The sequence below is a fragment of the Pholcus phalangioides genome, unplaced genomic scaffold (assembly GCF_987345545.1).
Source record: "Pholcus phalangioides strain wild (caught in Gottingen) unplaced genomic scaffold, Ppha-v1.0 ptg000015l_1, whole genome shotgun sequence".
Classification (NCBI taxonomy): Eukaryota; Metazoa; Arthropoda; class Arachnida; order Araneae; family Pholcidae; genus Pholcus; species Pholcus phalangioides.
The window spans coordinates 110,455,635-110,472,341 of record NW_028301608.1 but is presented as its reverse complement, the minus strand read 5'-3'; the positions used below and the strand labels follow the sequence as shown (position 1 = coordinate 110,472,341).

At 34.9% G+C, this 16,707-nt stretch overlaps 1 protein-coding gene across 3 annotated transcripts in view; it reads right to left on the bottom strand.

The window, feature by feature from the left end:
• The window catches only part of LOC149077572 (endoplasmic reticulum-Golgi intermediate compartment protein 1-like), a 50,933-nt gene that overhangs the window by 17,138 nt on the left and 17,088 nt on the right, over window positions 1-16,707 (bottom strand). For all 3 annotated transcript variants that reach the window (XM_089245141.1, XM_089245140.1, XM_089245142.1), the window contains 5 exons: window positions 9,813-9,901; window positions 8,555-8,682; window positions 4,365-4,466; window positions 654-714; window positions 441-541 (listed from right to left, as the gene is read on the bottom strand). In XM_089245141.1, the coding sequence (XP_089101267.1) occupies window positions 441-541; window positions 654-714; window positions 4,365-4,466; window positions 8,555-8,682; window positions 9,813-9,901 (481 nt within the window). The remainder of the gene's footprint in view (window positions 1-440; window positions 542-653; window positions 715-4,364; window positions 4,467-8,554; window positions 8,683-9,812; window positions 9,902-16,707) is intronic.

The following is a 16,707-nucleotide window of genomic DNA, read 5'->3' as shown; positions in this document are numbered from 1 at the left end:
GTGCAGAAAACTTGCTAGCAGAAAAGTGCTATTATGAGGATTTTTACTGCAGAACGTTTCTAGTAAGCAGAGGGCTCCTTTCACAACAATGCAAAACATTGAGCTTTGAGGTGCCAGTGTTGGCCACTCTTCTCCTAACCCAGGACCACAACTCTTATGGCTCAATGTGCCCCTTTTACAAAATAAAAATTTTTTTATATGAAATCTTCTTTACTACTTCACTTCAGTTATTATTTAGAAGTGGTTTATCACAAGCAATACTGGATCTCTAAATTACAAATAAATTAATTCAAACCTTAGTAATTTCTAAGTTCAAAATATTTTTCATACAACATTATACGTAATTTATATTACCCTGTGTTGAGAAATTTTTTGCACATATTACAGTTTGAAATTCATCATCACTCTGAAGCAAAATAAAAATATTTTTTTTTTCTCACTTTATATGCATATGTATACTGGTAAGAGTGAACTGTACTTCTATCCAAGTGTTCATAAATGGATGGCACAATCCTCATCACATACTCGTGAGAAGCAAATTCTGAAAATTGACATAGCATTTTTAAAAATAAAATCTGTAATTCTATGTGAACTCTGAAAAGAAATGGAGGTAAATTAATTGCTTATACTTTCAAAACAGAAATAGAACTCACCACTAGCATCAGTATGATCCACATTTTTTAAGGCATTGAAGCTTCCCTTGACAGTGTCTGGCTGATAGGAAGTGAAAATATTGGAAGGAAAAAGAAAAATATTGAAATTATTGATTGAAATGCTTATAAGTATTAAAAAATATAAAACTTTTTATGAATCTTACCTATTAGTTAGGTTATATCATTTCAGGTTAGTTTTTTGCAGACCAAAAATATTGAAAGTACTAAATGAAAATTATTAACTGGGTGTTCGACAGCTACAACAGCTGAATATCTGTGTATATTTAGTGTCATACCGAAGTAAATTGGCTGAAAACTGAAATTAAAAAGCTTACATGTTTTGCTGAAGAATGGGCCATTCATTCTTTTTGCATGTGTACCTGCATTCATCTCTAAGCTGATAATGTAATATATGTACATGCAATATTCAGGTGTATGGTAACAAATGAAAAAATCCCTGTAGGCATTAATGGATTCAACAGCAGAGTTGAAATTAATTTATCTGAATCATCTTTAATGACAGAAGAGTAAAAAACTGAAAAAAATATTTCATATCACCTCATTTGATGTATCTACCAATGTATGCTAAATTATTAAATATATATCTTGCAAATCAAAAAAGGTGCAAAGCTTGAAAAAAATATTACAATGAAGTGACAAAAAGGGTTAATTTTCAAATGAAAAATCCAGCTTGTCATATTTCTGAATACTTATTCAAAACATCAACCATGGGAGGCTAAGAGCTATTTAGGCAGATAAAACACGACAGTGATGTGTGAACAAAACACATACTTTCAAATGAAATAAGAAATCTATCTGACCATTCAAATCAATCATAGCCAGCCTAAGACATGTCAAATATGTGCAGCTGCACACAGTAAAATTCTTTGAAGGAGGTGCGAAAATTACTAGTACAAAAATAAAGGCAGATAATGATGAATTATTCATATTTCAACATTTTCATATTCAGAATTTGAAAACTGTACAATTTCAAGCTTATAATGACATTAGGAATGAACGCATATTCATGTAACTCTTTCTTGCATGCACTAATTTGTTAGAAAATCTTCAAAGGAATGTTTATAAAGTGGTATGCAACCTGGGATGCCCAGGAACAACTGACAAGTTGCTATGTAACAATAACAGCTGTCATAGTTAATAAAAGTTAGCTGTTTTGGTATTAAATTTGAATACTTGCAATCATCACACCTTCATGAAAAATTACACACATTTGTTCTTAGGCACATAACGATTGGTTACTGCTGGTATACAAAGTGCATGAACGGTTAAGTAATAACAGTTAGAATAATGGCATAAACTGCATGAGGAGAGGGGGGGGTAACATCACGAGTGACACTGTGTGTTGTCACTAGTTAAAGCAAAAGAATTGGCTAAATACGAGCGGGAGAAAGATCCAAAACTGTTAGAGTTTAACAAAAGAAAAAATAGTGCACTATAGTTTGGTCATGAATCTGATGAAATTCCCATTGATCCACAAGAACATTCACGAATAGGTTTTTCCTTCTATTAGTTGACACTGCTCAAATGAAAGCAAGGGAGGGGTTTGAGCAAATCAAGAGGAAAACCGCAAAAGTTCAATGTATACAAATTAACTAAGATCTGCTTTCCAAATGCCCAGAAAAGTTTGTCCAGTGAAACAAAAAAGTACATCAGTGGTGCAAAGTTAATATATGCATGTTTTTATGAGGGGAATCACTGGTTTGAATGCATAACAATTAGTGCTTATTCTGGCTCTGCAATCAATAGGCATGAAAAACTATTATAGTCTCTTGAAATTTCAAAACAAATTGATTGAGAACATTAAAAAAATGTTTTATTCATCTTTCTGTAGTTCCCCTGAATTGCAATTTTCAATAAAAAAAATTACACATTAAAAAAAAACAAAGTTAAGAAAATAACTAAATAGTATATTTAAAATCTACCAATAATGATTGATTTGAATTGATGAGTTTTTAATTAATGATTGATTTTCAAATTCATGAGACTTCCTTTCCAATTTCTTACATGAGAATAATAGTTAGATATAGCTGAATGAAAATTTTTCCCAACAGAAAAGAAGAAAGCATACTTACTGTCTGAACAAGAAAGTCAAATACCAATATAGCATATCATCATTGAAATTAACCTACTTTTCAAAAGCTTATAGATTGGGTTTTCTTTCTAAATTTTTAATAATTCCATAAACTCTTGAGTCTATGAATTTCACATTAAACTGACAAAATTTCATGGTGATTTTTTATTGCCTTTGCTTCTTGAAGTAAAAGCCTAAATGGGTGTTTCATAGGTGCCAATTCACAGACTTGAAAAATCTGTAGTTTATCACATGACATATTTTGTATCAAAGAGAACATGTCACACAAATAAAAGGGAAAACTAAGGGATCTTTTTTGGGATTGCATCCGTGACCATATATAAATATTTTTTTCAGGACGTATTTTTCACGATCATAATTTTTTAAAAATAATGGGCAACTTTGCTTGCTTTTGACATCATATTTGGCAACAGTTACTGATTTTTCATACTTTAAATCCTGATTTCTCATATTTTTCCTGAGAAAATGGAGTCAGCCTGGAATTGCAAGAACTGAAAGAGTATTTTCTTTGGGGATTTCCATTTGAATGAACACAATTTGAAGACTTTTAGGACTTTTTCTACGACGATACGAAAAAAAACAGAAGAATCTGATTTCCGATAGGAAAATTTTAACAAGGCTGAAAAATAGGAAGTATTGGCACCTATGGTGTTTATTAAGTTCAGTATAATTATGTTATTAATGCATTAAACGGCTTTAATATGGTTAAAATTGAGGTGGTAATACAACATGTTCATATAAAAAACAATTTTTTGAAGGTGCAATGATTTTATTAGGGAATGAAAATGATTCAAGAGACAAAAGAATGCAGAGTGCTGCAAAATTGTCAAAAATTTCAGCATCAAGTCTACCATTTTCAATTTGCTACTACATGGAAAGAGGGGAGAATCATAATTTTTTCTAACAGGAAAATTTATTTAGCAATGAACAAAATTGCTGAGAGATACAGAATCTGGAAAGGAATTTGTTAACATGAATGCCAAAAGTTTTGAGACAATATCTCAGCATAATCATAGGAATGGCAAGAAGTGATGATGGTGGGGGAAATTGTGAACAAAATCAATAAAGACTAGTGACATCCAAACAGTGAGGATCAATGACATGGTATCATTAATAGGTTCCGAAAGATTTATTTTGGAGATAAAATATTGAACATTTAATAGCACTGTGACTATCAATAAGTGTGTAATGCTAATTTTGGGTTCCACCTAAGGTGACTCAAGATTGAGCAAGAACTGCAAAAATATACTGGAGGTTCTAATCCCATTTTTGATGGTGTCGTGAAAGTAAAAACTTGGGAATCCCTGGGTTGGACAGTTCAAGTTCAACTGATATTTTAATATTCTTTACTTTGCATCATGATTGTCTAAAATAAAGAAGTTTATTCATTTTAAACTATCTGATTGTGATTAAAAAAAAAAACATTAATAATTTATTTGCGCATTTAAATTTATACTGATGAAGTACCAGTTTATTTTGATATAAAGACAAAATTTTCTGATATTTTGTGCATTATATTTTTGATTTTACAAAACAATTGATCAACTTCATAAAATGAGAGCATAGAAAGAATTATGGGGAAAAGGTTGGTTTCTTACCATTGGGTTACCAAAGCTCACTTGATGAATTATGTGAGCCATATGAACAGAAGATGGCTGCTTATCCACAGAATGAGTAGACACATGAAAGTTTCCAGGAACCTTGAAAAATTATAGAATAAAAAATTAATCAGAATAAACTCGCATACATTTTGCATGTACAGGAGTGGGAAGTGATAAGTCAATTTCGAAGCAGCAAAATATAGGATTCCGAGCAGTTTTGGAGCAGATATTTATAAAAGGATCAGCAAAATTAACTTACAAGAATATTTTTGTTAACCCCACCCCTTTTCAAAATAAAACAACTGCTGCACTGTCTTTTGTTATCAAGCATCTTTTCATCAGCTTGTTTTTTTTGTTTTTGGTGTTTCAGGATTGTGACACCTTGTTTGAAAGAGCGGCTGCCATAAAAATTTTCACATCACTCTATTTAACATGACGGGGGGGGGGGGGGGGGGGGGGGAAAGAGAAAGAGGGGTGTATATTTTTTTTTCTGAGGGGGGTTACGTTTTTCCTGCAAAATAGCACTATAATCTTGGCTGGGGGAGGGGAGGGGGTTAGAACCCTAAAACCCCCTTTTGCGTATGCCAATGAAGATGACACTTTGCTTACTGAGGGAGAGCACTATTTGTTGTCTGGAACAGCAGCAGTTTAAAAACGGGCTGAAAATTTTTTATAAGTTTAAAATTTTTTATACTCTGAAAAAAAAAATTGTTGCAAAATGGGAGAGAATTTCGGAAGAATTAACACTATGTTTGGCAATTCAGCACTCGTTATTTGGCGAGATTAGCGATTTGAAATTATTTGGCGAGATTGGCAATTATTACTCGTTAGTTAGCAACATTGGCAATTATTACTCGTTAGTTAGCAACATTGGCAATTATTACTCGTTAGTTAGCAACATTGGCAATTATTACTCGTTAGTTAGCAACATTGGCGATTAACACTCGTTAGTTAGCAACATTGGCGATTAATACTCGTTATTTGGCAACAATGGCGATTTAACACTCGTTATTCGGCAAAGTCGCTAAAAGAGCAATTTCACCGATTGCGCAAGATGTTAATTTGTAATTCGGCGAAATTGCTCTTACTTCTGGAATTAAAATTTTTTTCACGAAACATCGGGATTTGATGCAATGATGATCGACTGTGGTAATTTTTGCTGGTTACAGTGACGACTTTTTTTTTTGAAAACGGAAACACTCACATTTGCGCTTTAAAGCTGAAAGACCATCGCAAACTATCTTCAGCTGCACGATCACGGATATTATCGGAGTTTCGCGATGGAAAGCCTGATGAGAGGCCGATAGTTTAAATAAGGGGTCGTAGTTATACCAATCCGATTTTCGGGGACGAAGTCGAGAGCGGGAACTTGCTAGGAAAATTCGACAATTGATTTGGAAAAAAAAAATTCGCAAACTTTTCTGGACTGTTCAGCAACTCTTTCAATGAGACTGTACTTTAAAGTGTAGTCAAACTACTTTCCAACAGAGACGACCTATTATTATAAGGTCACGAGATAGCACGACTACAGAAGATGGGAGGAGGTGGTGCTGAAAATTAAAGAGGAATAGAACCAAAGCTTTGATAGAACACGCTCTTCTCGGAAAGAATCGTTTTGTGGCAAGCAGGAACAAAAAATTTTTGGTGACCTTTTCGAAATTCCGGGCATACTGAGGCAAAATTCGATATTTTGGCTATTTGGAGCAGAAAAATGCGAAAATACGCTATTGGAGCAAGATGGCGCAAGATGTTAATTTTAGCGTAGTGCGGCGCAGAGTTCCCACCCCTGATGCATCACTATATCTTAATGAGGAGAAAAAAATCCTACAGTAAACATTAATTTCCAATTACTAAAGTAAAATATTTATTTTTGTCGACAAAAACATGCTTTCTGGCTTGTTTACAAAATGCAGCCTTGGCACATAATACACTATCTACCAATAAGTATTTGGACACCTATGCAAATGACGATATCTGCGGTCCTGAGATACGTCACGCCCTCCGCCAGTATATATCGTGTAGGAAACAACATCGGCATTAGTCGCATGCAAGATGCCGCGCAGTTCAGAGCTCTCTGATTTCGAGAAAGGTATAATTATCGGGTATCACAAAAATGATCGATCCTTAAGGGACATATCTAGCGAGCTGAAGTACCCAAAATCGACAGTGGCCTATGTGATTAAGAAGTGGAAGGTGAGCTGTGATTGTCGGAATTTGCCCAGAGTCGGCAGACCAACGAAACTGGGAGATAGAGACCGACGGGTGCTGTCCAGAGAAATTCGGAAGAACCGCACCCAACCGATGGCCCTCATCCGCGAGGAGTTTCAACAGGCATCCGGGAGTATTGTTTCAATGAATACCATCCGTAAGGAAACACATCTGATTGGTTTTCATGGTCGTGCTGCTGCCCATAAGCCTTTGATCACAAAGTCCAACCGCGTTGCTCGGTTAATGTGGTGCAAAGCACATCGAAATTTGACCGTAGATCAGTGGAAACGGGTTCTTTGGAGCGACGAATCAAGGTTCACCCTCTACCGTTCGGATGGCAGGGTCTGGGTCTGCCTGGAGAACGTCTCCTGCCAGAATGCATTGTGCCAACAGTCAAGTTCGGCGGAGGTGGAATTATGGTCTGGTGGTGTTTCTCCTGGTATGGACTGAGACCCTTGGTCCCCATTCATGGTAAGCTCAACGCCGATCTATCACAGGTGTCCAAATACTTATTGGTAGATAGTGTAGAATTAGAGGTGAAAACTTAGCAAAAAATAAATACTACGAGCAAATTTTTGTTATTCAAAAAAATCAGTTTTTTCTTCTTACTCAAAGTAAAATAAAATTTTAGAGGGGAAGCAACACATATTCAGAAAAGAAATATATTTTATCGAATACTTCTTCCTGCAAAGCAACAATTTTTAGTTTCTTCAGCGTCTCATTGCCATTACAAGAGCAATACTTTTTTAATACTACAGGAATCACTCCACACAACTGACTGGACTCATAATACATCAATGGAAATAAATATGGGTGAAAAATGAATATACAATGGAAATAAATATGAGGAATTTTAACGTTTTGAATAATCACAAAAGAAAGCAGTCTTATGTGGACCCTTTAATGCTGGGTTTTGGCTTCGTCTTTAGCAATTATGTAGTCTGTGATTATATTGAAGGCCACCAATGTACTATTGTCACCAAGATGAAGTAGAGTAGAGCCTTGATCCAAGCGTGGATTTATTTTGTTAGCCAGAATAAAGAAAAATTAAAAAAATACTTTTTTTTTTTGGCATTAAACACTGACATTTAAAAAATTAGAACTATAAGAAGGGAAAAAAAGTAAAACAATGAATTGTCTACAATGCAACAGCTGTAAAGCCCTTTTTTATGCTTTATTGGTAGTGAGGATCTTTGCCTTCGAGACACATGGTGAAAAAGCAGTGATTTTGAGAAGGGGAGGAAGTCCCATTATTAGAATCAAAAGATGTTCATCAATGAATATGCTGTTTAAATTTGGAGGACAGCATCATTGAGACCCAGTGTGAATGCTACTCTTATCAATGCAAAAATCTGACACTGCTTGTGGTGCAACTACATAACCGTGTAAATGAGTTCCATGAGTACTTTTGCTTCAGTTATTAAAAATTGTGATTGTTTGAAATTAATAATGTGGGAGCATACACTGAATATTCAAATTTGAATAGGCAAAATTAATAAATATATGTTTTATTATAATTTATTTCAAGACTGTTTATTTAGTGATTTTAGCATTTAGCATTGTTTTTTTTTCAGTTATCTCGATGGTCTGCTTCCCATTACCCTGATTGAGATTCCACTGTACTGCTTTCATATCACACAGGGCATCCCAGAACTCAACTGCAAAAATGGGAAAGGTATTGGTGCAAGAGTAGGTAGAATATTCCCCCATCATTTCCAGGGTTACTTTATGAGGGATCTTCATTTTTCTCCCTTTTTTGGTGTCACTGTCTCAAATTACATGTTAACATGTGCTTATAAAAAAAATTGATTCGCAAAATCCTGGGTTCCATCGCAAAAAACCTTTGTCCAGAAGTGTACTATCACTCCTCTTATTTTGACAGAATTTTGGATATTATATTACCCTCTATACCTTTTGCCACTAAGACTATAAATGATTAACTTGTTTTTACAGCCACATGCGATAATATTTTAACAAACCTTGTTGATGTAAAACTTTCCTTCAAAATGACAGCCACTTTTATCTTCACCTAAGGGAGTTTTTGCAACATTTTCAACAAAACCAACTTCATGGCGGCCACCTTCATCTTGGATATCTAGACCTACAACTAATTTCAGAAATTAAAGAAAAAATTATTATAAAAAGTTTTGTTATAAAATCAAAAATTTAAAAGAAAAATAAATTTTTCTCACATGAGGTACCACATGAAAAAAAAAATTTGAATGACAAAAAAAATCAATGTTTTCCACAACACTGGCCTAACAACCCAAACACTGAATTTTTCACTGTTTATTATGCTTTTATATTTTTTGTATAATAGTTTCATGAAATTTTTAGTTATTACTTCATGTTTTACATTACTATTATTTTGACATATAATATATAAAGTAAGTAAGGGTAATATGGCCATGCTAAGCTTCATGATTTTTGCTTCGGTCTCTATGACAAATTCTGGAAAACTGATGTTAAAAAATACTTTTAAACAGTCCCAGTGTGCCCAGAAACCCAATTGAAGAGTTGTTGCCCTGTCTCTCCTGATGAAAACAAAAAATTCTGCGTCTCTAAGTACAATATTCACTGAGATATTTAAATTCGAAAATTGGAGGAAAATTTGGGGAAAAATAGCATTAAATGTGGGAAAACCATTTTACGTGCATTTAATGCTGTATCTTCCTAACTTTCCTCCTTTCTTCAAATATCTCAGTGAATATTTCACTTAAAAACATGAAACGTTTTTGTTGGAATCAGGAAAGAAAGGGCAACAACTTTTTAACTGGGCTTTTGGGCACACAGAGACTATAAAAAAATTAATTATTTTTATTTCAATCACTACACAACCCTTCCAACATGAATGACATATCTGAGTACTACACAGTATTTAGATACTTTTAGTAATTGGAAGTATGCCTCTAGGAGCAACGATTCGCTAGTAAAATGCCATCGCCCTGTTACCTCTTGCACTTGTATATATATAAATTGAACCTTTCACAGCTCTGAAAAAAAATATATATATCTGTATAGTTTTCAATCGAAACCAGAGGAACAAGAATAAACTCATCTATTCAATCATGAGGAAGAAGAAAATCCAGTGTGTGTGTGTGGGGGGGGGGGGGGGGTAACACAAAAAAATCTCTCAACATCAAGTCACTCAAACTTTTACATTTAAGTGGTCCCATATTAACAGACACATAGAACTGATGTAGAACCTGCATAGATAAGATAAATTCCAAAACTCACCATCACAGGCAAGTCTGGGAAGTGTCATGTTCAAGTACACTGGAATGCGATCATTATCACCGGGGTTGTCCACAAAAAGTTCACTGGTACTAAAGAAATTGAAAGGAGGCAAATAAATTAATTGATACAATAAAAACCAGAATAAAGAAATTCATATACAGTCAACACTTATTATAACGACCCCACGTTATAGTGACAATTCCATTCAACAACCAGTATGATAAGTCCCAAATAGAGTGACTATCATATATGTTTTACTTTCGATACAATGATGCTCCCAATATAATATGTCCATTTTCAATGAAATCGGGGTGGGGTCCTTATATCATGCGTCGACTGTATTTTGAAACAGGATGTGTGGGAATAGACCTTTAAAGATTGAGACAGTTCCGATCAATAAATTATTAACAGCATGACAATTTGAGTCTGAGGGTTTTTAAACAATATCAACTAATATTTCTGGTCATCTCATGATAATACCACATGATTCTTGAGTGTAAGTATTTAAATTGGTACTCTGCATTTTCAGCTAGGTAAAAGGGGGGGGGGGGGGTAATCTTCAGAATATTTTTTCAAATTTTTCCAGAGTTGCCCTTAGAGGTGTGCAACAGGTGTGGTTGCACTAGCACTAGGCCCATCACCCAAGGTAAATTAGTGGAGGCTTTCCCCGATTCTTGAGTTTTTGTTTTTTTTCCCCATCAACTCTGGAATTTTTCTTCTGTAAATTCTGGAATTTTCCATTAATTCTTAATTTCCATCAAATTTGGAATTTTTCTTCCAATTATTCTGAATTTTCATTAATTCTAGAATAATTTATTTTATTAATACTGCATTTTCATCGGCGTTGGTATTATTTCCTTTCAATTGTTTTTAAAATTAGTCTAAAATTCTTATTAGATTCAGGAAATGTTTCTCTCATTAGTTTAAAATTACGTTCAGTGCTGAATTTTCATCAATTTTTTTGTGGAAAATCTACATTTAATTGTGTGTTTACCATTTTTTTGTATGGACATGTCTCAGCATTTCTGTATAATTTGAAATAATGGATGCTGGTCTCTCTCTCCTCCCCCCCCCCAAAAAAAAGAAATATATAAAATCGGGGAAAAAAGGGGGTCCTGAACATTTTTGGTGCCCCGAAATTGTTGAGACGCATCTGGCTCGTTATTATCTTCGCACTGGGTCCCACGTCTGGTAAGGGCGACATTGATTTTGCCGCCCGAGGCCAGTGATGCTGTCGACATCCTGCTATCGACAACTATTTTCATCAAGTAGTTGATAGTTGATTAACGACAACTAGAAAATTGAAAATTTTCAGTGACGAAAAAACAGCACAACGATCGGCGGAAATTATGAACTATGGGAACAAAGCATCTCATTTATCCCACTCCGGAAAAAAAAAGTGAATGCTTTTAAAAGAAAGCGTGACAGAGGGGGAAAAAATGTTTATCGGCGATGGTTTAATCCCCCACCGGAAAAACAACGGACGAATGAATTCTGAACACGCGGCCATTATTATTGTATTTTCCGAGCAATAGTTCAACGGATTACCGGAAAGGGAAACGCTCTCCTTTTTATATTTTTCATTGATTAGACGAAATGTACACATCTTTCACATAAAGAGGGAGGAACACATACACACGCCCACCATGAAAATACGTACTAAAAACACCGTGCTAATTTCCACCGCATTTTCGATAGTCCGTTTAGTATTCCGCTCTGTCGACTACGCAGCTGATCGGATGTGCAAATTTCAAACTCTCTCAAAAACAAAGTCGAAAAACCGGAAATTCAACGACTGTTTTCCGTATCAAAGAGGCACAATGTACATACATTGGCGGGGGGGGGGGGGGAGATAAAGCATGGATGCCATAAATTTCAAAGTTGAACTGAATAAAAGTGTCTTCGATGAATACTTGATCACTGATGATTAACCAAATAAAATCAAGCACTTAACTGGAACGAGTGGCTTATGAAAAAAGGACCGTATTTTTACGTATATAAGGAACCCCCTGATTTTTTGGGTTCAAAACTTGGAAAAAAGCTCTCAAACATATTTTTATATTTTAGATATAAAAAAAATTTTTTTTTTATCCACACACATAGAAACCATTATTTCCTCTCATCACTTCCCTCTCCTTCATCTGAAACATATCCATCAGCTACATGAACTAGTTCTCGCGTGGCTTGCGATGTAAGTTATGAAAATTAGTTTTTCGAGAAATCGAGTAATTTGTTATAATACTATCCATATACAGTATAATAAACCTATTTTTGGACGCCAATTTGTCGCAAAAAGAGATTCCTTATACACGTCAAAATACAAAAATACAATACTTATAATTCTTACCTCTTTACATTTTGGGCATGCTTAAGTTGCTAACCTTCTATTTATGCCATCGCATAAAAAGTAATATTTCCTTATCCCTTTCAGATAAGAGTATTCATTTTTTGGAATTTTCAAAACGTTTTTGCATTTTTTATACTCGAAAAATACATTAAAAAACATAAATGTCATGAAATCCTTATTTTTTTTCAATTTTTTTGTGAAGAAATGCATTTTGTTCAATTTTTTTCAGCGAAAATGATGCAGGGTATATTCATCTTCACAAACAATTTATTGCAAAATTTTATGTAATAAATCACATTTTTCCTAAATGCACTTTCTTCCCTGGAAGCCATCTTAAAAAAAAACCCCAAAGTTTCAAGTGCTGCACTCTGATGAAAGCTAACCCCGAAGTTCGTATTTACTATATTTCTTATAGGGAGGATTTTTTTTTTTTTTATGAGTAGAACGCCCGGTCATAAACATGACTAATGGAAAACGAATGGGGATATATAAATCACTCACGGCCCGGTACCGGGCCGCGAAGCGAAACGGCAATTTAGAAACGCTGCTCTAAGCCATACATGCTAAACACATAGCTCTCGGGGTTATCTGATGTGTCCCACCACCTCAAACACAATTTTGTAAAAATGAACTAAGCGGCGCATTAGGGCCCTTTCACACGGAGCGGATGCGGGTCCGGAAGAAGTTTTAACAATTGGAATATACTGCGCCTTTCAGACGAGCCGAAAAATCTCCGCACCTAGGAAATGTTCATGCGGGTCCGGACGTCGTCCGCATGTGTCAAAACCTAAGTGCGGGCTCCGCATCCGCACATAGAAGTTTTGACAATAGGTTTATTCGGGGCTATTCAGACGATGCGGAGCGAATTCGTCCGCATCTTTGGCTACTTTTTGAAGGTGATTTTTCACGGAATTTTTTTAATTATTTGCCATAAATACCCTTAAAAACACCATATGATGGTCCCTGCTCATTAATATAATGTACCTACATACGTGTATCCCTTCGTTTCCTTCTGAGATTGAGATATAGCAACTTCAACTGCCTTTTGTCCATATTTCACAATTTTATACAATAAAACCTGTCAACAAGGGCCACTGACGGGACCAAAATTATAAGCCGTTCTGTTCATTACGAATATTTAATTGACTAAATACTTTAATAACTTTTAAATTTAATTTAAAAATTTTAATTTTTTTCTTTTTAAATTTTTAAAATTATTTAAAAAATTATAAATATTTGAAATATTCTTTTAAATATTTATTATTTTTTTAAATTTTTAGTCTTTCAATTTTTTTAAACTTTAAAAAAAAATACTTTTATTAAACAACGTTATCCACGTACGGTGTTCACTCAGGGCCGGATTAAGACGTTTGAAGACCCTAGCACTTGAATATTTTTGGTGGTTCCCCCGATACCTACAAGTTTATTTTACTCAATATTCAGTCTATAAACTGAAAAAATGAAATTTTATATTTCAGAAGTGACTAATCTAAGGATGGGATTTCACTCTAAAAGGTTTATGAAAGTTATTTTATAAAACTTGAAAAAAAGCAACTAATAAATTGCAAGTGCAACCGATAAATTTATTAGTTGCTTTTTTAAAAGAATTATTATAAAATTTTTATAGTGTAATCCGTACTTGAGGCCGGGATTATACTATAAAGTTTTGTAAAAGATCTTTTATAAAAGTTGAAAAATTCAACCAATAGGCGCATCGGTTGCATTCAAGCAAATGCAACCGGTGATCTTAATGGTTGAATTTTTCACCTTTTATCAAAGAGCTTTTACAAAACTTTTATAGTGTAATCCCGGCCTAAGACAGAATCGTGATGTGAATATTTCTAAGCACAGACATTTTGAAAGTCCCAACCCCTCCCTTTTTTTATACTTGCAAATTCTTTGATATTTGCTGAATTTTTTTTTTTTTTTTTTGGAACATCGAATGTTTTGGATGTTTTTGGATTGGATTTTTCGAACATTGGATGTGTTTTTGGAATTTTCTTTCATATTTTTCCGAAAAGACATTTTTTTTCAAAATTTTTTGAAAATATTTTAAGATATTTTCTCCCATCGACTGCTTGTGAGGATCGGAATGGAGGCATCTTTAGGCTCAATGATAAAAACCACCAAAGAATGCCTCTAGGCTGCCTATGGGCACTGAATCAGGGGTGAAGGAGAAAAATAATTACAAAAATTGCGAAAAAATAGTTTTTATGCGCGAATTTCGAACTAAAGATGCGGGCGATTCGTCCGCATCTTCAGTGCTCGTTTGAAAGGGTATGCGGACCCGCATCCGCATCCGCTCCGTGTGAAAGGGGCCTTAACAGATCGCTTAAAGCCCCGTTTACATTGGAAATAGAAAAAGCGGGTTTAAAACCCGCTTCAAGAATTTTCACCAATGCACTGCTCTCCATTTCTTATCTTACGGAGGAAAAAAGTCGTCAAGCGGGTGCTAGAACTCCCAATGCTACCGCAATATTAGCACATGTAAACGGGACTAAAGTGACCAGTGGCATAATTCCTGAGCATTTAAGCGGTCCGTGGCACATTTTCAGATCACTCAAGCAGGCCCGTGGCACATTTTCATATCACTCAAGTAGGCCCGTGGCACATTTTCAGACCACTCAAGTAGGCCCATGGCATATTTACAGTTCAGTTGGGTGACCCACGGTACAGTTCCAGAACAGTTAAGCGGTCCGTGGCACATTTAGAGATCCTTTTAAGTGACACGTGGCACAGTTTTAGAGCACTTCAGTGGCCCGCGGCGCAGTTCTATATCACTCAAGCTACCCGTGGATCATTCCCAGATTACTTAAGTGATCCGCGGAGCATTTCCTGATTACTTAAGTGATCCGCGGAGCATTTCCTGATTACTTAAGTGATCCTCGGCATATAATTACGGATCACTTGAGTGACGAGCGGCCCAACGCGTCACATTTCTAAAACACTTGAGCTGCCCGACACATTTCCAGATCACTTGAAGGGTCCGCGGAATATTTAGACTTCACTAAAGTAGCTCTATAGAGGACCTATCAATAGGGAGAATTTTGATATGAATTGATATTTAATGAATTATCATATTTTGGTAACTTATTTTGGGTAGCATTGGTGCGTTTATTATTAGTCAAAATCTGTTTCTCAAAGAATTTTGAGTATGAACCGCATATTTAATATAAAAAATGCGTCTAATTTTAATTAGCTGTAAACTGGCCAGTCGTGGTCAGAAAATATCGGGTTTTTAGGTTCACAAATTCAATTGAATGGGGAAAAAATTTACTATGACTTATAGCAGTATTTCTCAACCACCGGGCCCCGACATCATTCACACATTCGGGCCCTGACATCATTAATACATTCGGGCCGCCAGTGATTAGCCGTTTCATTTTTCCTCATTCATTATCCGTTGGTCGTGTGTTTGACCGGAACTTCCACTCAGAAAAATTAATGAAACCGGGCCGCAGGCTCGCAAAGATTGAGAACCACTGACTTACAGAACCCGGAGATTGGATAAAAATTCAAATTGTGTAACTTTTCGAGGAGCATTTTTTTTTTTTAACTTGAATGCTTCTAGGATGAAGGGTGACTTACACTTGACTTGAAATATTTTTTTATTTGTGCTTCGAAGTTTCCTCTAAGATTAATGTGGTTAAGGCATTGGCTATTTGAAAACGATTAAAGTTGACATCCTATATAGCGGAAAAGTAACTACAGTATATCAAATGCATTACAATGCTGTAATTTTCTACTTTAAAAAAAGGGGGGGGGGGAGATAAAGTGAAATAGTGACTTAACCCTTTAAGCGGTTTCTAAAATCTTCTTGATTCGTTTTATAACTACCACAGTGGATATCCCTAAATCTTCTAGAAATTGCCACCTATTTTCAAGAATTTTTTTTGATTGATTGAGTAAATTTTTATTTGATTTTTCCCCAATACAAAATAATAATAAAAACTACCGTTTTTTGTTATTTATGATGTAAGAATAATCGTATACTACCTCGAAGGGAAAGAAAAAATACCCTTTCTTTCTCCTTCTGTTATCAGACTTTGAATAAAAGCTGACTCCTCCCAATGGCAGTTGATTGACAAGACGGGGGGGGGGGGAAGAGAGAACAAAATGTTATCAGGAGAAGAAAATTTTACAACGGTATCTGGACTAGTCACTGCCGAAATGAGAGGGTATTAACAACCCGAGATATTAGAATCGTCGGAATAAAAGCGGATCAAGTTAAGAGATATCTCGGGGTTGCCGCTGTAAGGGTTATTAAATTGGTTTATTTAGGTGGCCCATAACTGTCTAAATTCTATCCTTGAACACCTCTTAAAAAGAATTTCATATTAGTATAACTTCTTCGCTCCAAAGGTAATGTATACTTAACTCAAATGGTCCAAGCAAAGCTATCGACAGAAATTAATTTTAATTTATTAATTTAAAAAAATTCTTCAATTTTGACATACACAAATAAACAAACACAAATCAACCAAAAAAACTTTTTTCATAATTAGTTTTGGCTCAGGTTTGAAGAGGATACATCATAATACATAGAAT